General features: G+C 45.1%; 1 protein-coding gene across 1 annotated transcript; it reads left to right on the forward strand.

Annotated features, from left to right (window-relative positions):
- Window positions 1-225: 225 nt before the first annotated feature.
- On the forward strand, window positions 226-4,808 carry LOC101982663 (H-2 class II histocompatibility antigen, A-R alpha chain-like). The gene is made up of 5 exons (XM_005372112.3): window positions 226-310; window positions 2,988-3,236; window positions 3,617-3,898; window positions 4,327-4,501; window positions 4,601-4,808. Exons 1-4 carry the CDS (start codon window positions 226-228, stop codon window positions 4,479-4,481), a joined length of 771 nt encoding a protein of 256 aa, XP_005372169.2. The 3' UTR covers window positions 4,482-4,501; window positions 4,601-4,808.
- Window positions 4,809-6,566: the final 1,758 nt, after the last annotated feature.

The raw sequence follows: 6,566 nt of genomic DNA on the forward strand, positions 1-6,566 counted from the left end.
CCTCAGGTCCACTCTGAGCAGAGGCCACTAAGGTCCTGGAGTTCCCCTTCGCCTCTTCCAGGCCTCTCAGTACAAACTCTGCACCTGGCAACAGCGACGTCATCACGATGGAATTTTCTGATTGGTTCTGGCGGGGTTTGGTTTGGTATCAGACCTCCTTGGCTGGATCCTCACAATCTCATGAGGACTCAGAACAGCAGCAGCAGAGACCACCCCGGGAAGAGGATGATGCACAGCAGAGTTCTGGTTCTGGGGATCCTCGCCCTGAGCACCATGCTCAGCCCCTGTCGGGGTGAAGACGACATTAAGGGTGAGTTGCATGGCTGAAGATGCCTGGAGCTGGAAAATGGGACATCGAGAGAAGAGGGAGACACAAATTGGCTGAGATGCAAATTCTCTATCAGGCGGTCTAACAACTGTGTGGCCCCGTTTGTCTTCAGGAGGCTCTGTTGACGAGCTGTGCTCACCAAGCCATGATTCTAATGGTGGATCCAGTGAGGGAGGTGTGGAGGGGTTTGCGGTAGGTGGGGTTGTCTCTAAACTTGGGGGTGTTTCCAAGAATGGATGATTTTTCATTACTGAAAATCCATAAACTATTACTCTCAAATTCCTCTGAGAGTTTCTGGAGCCTTTCATACCCATCTCCTGAAGTGTATCCTAAGGAAAATAGTTCTGTGAATCATGTATACAGATCTACAGAAAACACTTTCCTTGTGCTGGGGTCTATACTCTCCATGCTAAGAACTGGCCCTGGCGGGAGGTGAGAGAAGGGGCCACCATCCTCCTGAATCTTGGTTTCCTCAGGTGTCCTCACAAGTGACCAAGGCAAATAAGTATGTAGATGTGCTTTAAAAACAGTGAGAACCAGGCTGGGCGTGGGAGTGATCGCCAGTAACTCAGTGCCAAAGCAGGAGGATCGTGAGTTCAAGGACAGCCTGGACTACATAGTGAGACCTTTACTACTAATTCATTAGTAAATGACTTTAAATCAATTTTCCCCTGTCCCCCTTCCAAATATAGTTTCATATTTTTGTAATAAGTAAGGAATATGGGCCTGTGCTGTATGTCACCTAATGAAGTTCTACAATAGCAACATGGACCAGCACAGGATACAAGAGCCTGTACCCTTGGCCTGTGTTACCCACCTCTCTCCACTCTGCATATTTTCCTTGTCCCCTTCCAGGATCCCCCCTTCACTCTGTGCCGTTTTACAGACACTAATGATAGCTTTGCAAAATGTCAGTTACAAAGTTACTAGTTTGAAGCAGGAAGTGGAAGGGATTGAGCGACCTTGTGAAGCATGGCGGCTGTCTCTCAGTTTTGTTAGGAGGTAGAAGTCTCACCTGCTTGTCCTGGTTTCTTTCTACAGTGTCACATGAGAGTGCTCGAACCAGGTGTGAGCACCACAGTTCCAAGGAACCACAGAACAATAGGCTAAGTGAAAATATTCCCATTTCTTTTCAGTTTAGAAAAAGAAAATGTGAAGTTTCAAGGTCTAAGAAATGCTTTGATTTTAACTCAGCCTATATTTGTCTTATATAGTAAAAATGACTTTCAATATTTTTATTAAGGAAGAAATCCAAAGCAAAACGCTTGGGTGCCCAGGTCCTAAGGCAGACCCGCTCACCACTAACCCTGATTTTCACATCTATTCATTAATAAATGCCTTTAAATGCCATTTTTCTTATTTGTTCCCACTCCAGACATAGTTTCACATTTTTGTAAAAAAAAGTAAGGAACGTAGGCTGCCTATTCTATTACCCCATCTAATGGTGTTCTCTAACAACGACACAGGAAAGCACAAGCTACACAAGCCTGGGGACCCTGTGCCTGTGCTCTGAGAGCTATCAGTCATTCCCAAGTCTCCATGGATCTCAAAAATATCAATAATCATTCAATGCTCCCCTGTGTAAATCACTTTCTAAGATAAAATTTGGGTGCTGAAATATACAAAACCTGCTGCCTGTGCCTAGGAAGTGTCTGTCCTGCCCCTAGGGAGTGTGCAGACTAGTGAGGAAAGCAGACCAAGGTCAAGAAGCAGAAAAATCATTGCTGAGGACAGTGGACCCCGGTGAGGTCAAAACTGTATTGACAGGAAGCAATGTGGTGTCCTCAACAATGCATATGGCCCAGGACAGGCACCTGCTGAAATGAAGGCCATGTACATCCATATTTGGAAAAGGAGTCAAAAACATTTGTTGATAATGGATAAGAAAGCTTTGAGGGGGCAGTGTGGTGTGTGAGGGGAGTTGGTGGGGGGGCTGATAATACCAACCAAAATGGCCACACTGGAAAGGGAAAAGCCAGAGGAACTGGAAGTCTATTAATTAAAACCGGGCAGAAACCATCAGAATAGAGGAAAGTTTCAGCAAATAGAAAAACAACCTTAATTTCAATGAGAAAAAGAGGCCCCTGCAAACAGCAGGACCTTGAGAGGATGGTGATTTGATTGGCAGTTGCTTGTGCAGAACACCCAACTGTAACCTGCCCACACAGCACAGTACACACACTCTATCTACTGACCCAACTCTCCTGTTAACCAACAAGCATACTGATCACTTGCTGACTAGGCTTGGCTGGGCAGTTGCTCCTTACATAGTATCATGACTGAGATTTGTTGAAATCCAATAAATGAAGAATAAAAAAATCTAAAATCTATGCCTTGACATTGCCTATTTGACATCTTTTGGGTAGAATTGCTTTCCTCTTCCATTCAGTTGGGAGTTGCCTGGTATAAGGCATGTACCAGACACTGGTAGAGGCGCTCAGGACAGCAGAAATAAAACACATGACATTCCACCATTGTGTAACATGTGTCATAGAGGGAAAGACTGGACTGTAACCAGCACTGAGGGGTGGGGGAGGAGCAGGTGATGGAAAGTATCAAAAATGAAGCTCATGGCATTTCCTCATTCTGTTTGATAACATTCTTTTTTCTTCCTGTTTTCCTATTTTCCATTTTCCTGCTATCTACCTGAATTCATCAGTTGACCATGTTGGCATCTATGGTATAACTACCTATCAGTCTTATGGACCCAATGGCCAGTTCACATTTGAATTTGATGGTGATGAGGAGTTATATGTGGACTTGGATAAGAAGGAGACAATCTGGAAGATTCCTAAGTTTAGCCAACTGACAACCTTTGACCCACAAGGCGGACTACAAAATATAGCTACAGTAAAACACAACTTGAACATTATAACTAAGAGGTCCAATTCTACCCCAGCTATCAATGGTACGTGCTCAGCACCCTGCTCCTCCCTCCCTTCCCTGGTGGGGAATGGGATCCACTCCTCTATTAAACCCCTCCTTTCCAAGGCATGCCCGATCTCCTCATCCCGAAGCTCTCATCCTCTCTCTTTTTTCAAATCACGTATTCCATGTAATATAAAGCTCTTTGTTCCCACAATGCACTTCTTGAATCTTTCCAAAGGCCCCAACAGACTTCCTAACACCCTAGAGAGAAGGACACGGGCTCTAAGCAGAAGGGAAGCTCGGGTTCCTTGACCAACATGGGGGCGAGTCTTGGAGGGAGGTCTCCCTCACCAGACAGAGCAGAACATCAGGGAGAGAAACTCCCATCAGTTACTCATAACCAGGCTGTTTTCTTTCCAGAGGTTCCTGAAGTGACAGTATTCCCCAAGGCCCCTGTGTTGCTGGGTCATCCCAACACCCTCATCTGCTTTGTGGACAAGATCTTCCCTCCTGTGGTCAACATCACATGGTTGAGAAACAGCAACTCAGTCACAGATGGCATTTATGAGACCAGTTTCATCTCCAACAGCGACCATTCCTTCCAAAAGATGTCCTACCTCACCTTCATCCCTTCTGACGATGACGTCTATGACTGCAAGGTGGAGCACTGGGGCCTGGAGGAGCCAGCGCTGCAACACTGGGGTATGTATGGGTTCTCCCTGCTTCTGCACCAGTGCTGAAACACTGGGGTACGTGCGGGTTCTCCCTGCTTCTACACCAGCGCTGCAACACTGGGATATGTGCGGGTTCTCCCTGCTTCTGCACCAGTGCTGAAACACCGGGATACGTGTGGGTTCTCCCTGCTTCTGCACCAGTGCTGAAACACTGGGGTATGTGCGGGTTCTCCCTGCTTCTGTGTGTTCTTGTTCTTTGTCAGCTCTAGAACAGCCTACTGGCTCTGGTGACCAAACTTATTTTCCATTCTTAAAGAGTTTCTATGGTAGACTTCATGTTCTTCCCTAAGCCCAGCCCCAAAGTCTCTGTGGATTGGCTTTCATCCTCACACGAGCCCTTTTATATACACTTGTATGATCACACTACCTTCTGTCTCCAAAACTCAACTTTTCCAGAACCCGAGATTCCAGCCCCCATGTCAGAGCTGACAGAGACTGTGGTCTGTGCCCTGGGATTATCTGTGGGCATCGTGGGCATCGTGGTGGGCACCATCTTCATCATTCAAGGTCTGCGATCAGGTGGCTCCTCCAGACACCCAGGGCCCTTATGAGCCCCACCCTGGAGAGGAAGGTAGGGTTTGAGTTTGTGTGAGCTGAAGCCAGCACACGGGTAGAGCAAGGAAAGGGAAAGCCTCTGTAACGCATCCCTCTCCTGTCTGTTTTGTTGCAGGTGTGTGGTCCTCTCAGGGCAGACGTGATGTGCTAGACGACCTTGCACAGGGTATTTCCTGACCCAATTCATCATGCTCTTTGCCTTCCCCAAGTGTCCTCCATCCCACTCTTCTCTTGGTCCTGAGTTTTGTCTTTTGGTGTCTTTCACATCTCATCTACTGTAGACTCTCAGTGACCCTGACTCAGTAGCTGCACAAAACCAATAAATCACCTTTTGTAAGTCAGTGTTGGTTTTTGTTTTGTGTGCATTTTTATTGTCTTTCCTTTGGGAGCTTACTGGAGCCAGGGCCATAAAATCCCATGACAGTGACTCAGAAACAACCAAATACAGCCTTGGAATGCTCAGGAATCTTAGCCAAGGTTGAACTTTCTCTCTCTTCTTTTTGTTCTAAGCCCTGACACTGTCATCTGTCTCTGGGAGGGACCAGGTGGGCAGGATATGAAATATCCCTCTGTGTACCCTTGCTGTAAGGAAATGTCAAGGCACAGGGCACACACCAGCAATCCAGCACCCCAGAGACAGAGCAGTGTAAGGCCAATCTTGTCTACATAAGGTATAGGCAGAAGCTACTTGTTCATTCCCAGCCACCCAGACCTGAAATAATCACACAGACGCTGTATTAATTAAATCACTGCTTAGCCAATATCTTAGCATCTTTCTAGCTAGCTCTTATATCTTAAACTAACCCATTTCTGTTCATCTGTGCATCGCCACATGGCTGTAGCTTACATGATAAAGTTCTGTCCAGTGTCTGGTGTCTGTCTTCTGTGGCAGCTACACGGAGTCTTCCTGAGTCCACCTACTTTTCTCCTCTATCTCTGCTTAGAATTCCCTCCTTGCTCTATTTTGCTCTGCTAGAAACCCAAAGAAGCTTCTTTATTAACCAATGGTATACAGAGGGGAATCTCACATCAACAAGGCAAATCACAGCTATACAGCTATATAGGAAGATCCTGTAACATATATATGAAAAAAGAAAGCTACATTTAATTTACATAAGCTTTAATGAAAAGAACTTTGAATCTCAAAGGTGATTAAAATTTTTTAAAATGTTATCAAAAGCTAAAATTGTTCTTGAAACTTTTTGGAATCATCCAGGTAACACACCTCTTGCTGTGTCTGTGAGGGAATTTCCGGAGACGTTTAGGTGAGGTGTTGTTGTAAATAGTGTGGGACCCCTTGTCCCATCCCGTCTAGCTAGCTTAACCCCCGAAATAATGACACAGAAATTGTATTAATTAAATTACTTCCTGGTCCATTATTTCTATCCCCTTACTGGTTAACTCTCACATATTGATCTAACCCATTTCTTATAATCTGTATTGCCACTTGACTGTGGCTTACCGGCATGAGTCTAACCATGTTGACTCTGCCCTATTCAATATGGTAGAGCTATATTCACAGCCTCTGTGAGCCATGCTCACTGCTCCAGCTCCAGGGATGCAGTATGTCGATGTCGCCATAAAGCAATTTACATGCTGCTCACACATCCCATTTAAGTGCAGGAACTCCCTAAAGAGCCAAAGCCATTTGTGCTGCCAACATGAACCATCTCATAAAGAAGCCATGTATCCAGCAGACATTTCCATGAAGCAGGAAATTCCAAAGATAGTTCACTCTCCAAGCTGAGATGACAGGATCCTATTGGTCCACAGATGGATATGTGGCCCATTGTTAACCAAAACTTTGTTTTTGCAGTACATGGCTATGACTGTATTTTAGGCTTTCATAAATACACAAATATCTATTAAAATAATATGCGGTATAAAAAGCTTTAAGTTTATGAAGGTGATGAGGCTCATTTCCTCTCTTCTCATAATAAGATAAAAATTTCCAAGGCAGGAAAGGAAATGGTTACAAGAGCATCAGAAAGGACAATCATGTAAACACCTGAAATGAAGCAAATATGTGTTCTCCACTGTAGACGTAAGTCACAAACGATGCCACAGCAGTTTGGAATTAT

Source organism: Microtus ochrogaster, unplaced genomic scaffold, assembly GCF_000317375.1.
Source record: "Microtus ochrogaster isolate Prairie Vole_2 unplaced genomic scaffold, MicOch1.0 UNK187, whole genome shotgun sequence".
NCBI classification, from domain to species: domain Eukaryota; kingdom Metazoa; phylum Chordata; class Mammalia; order Rodentia; family Cricetidae; genus Microtus; species Microtus ochrogaster.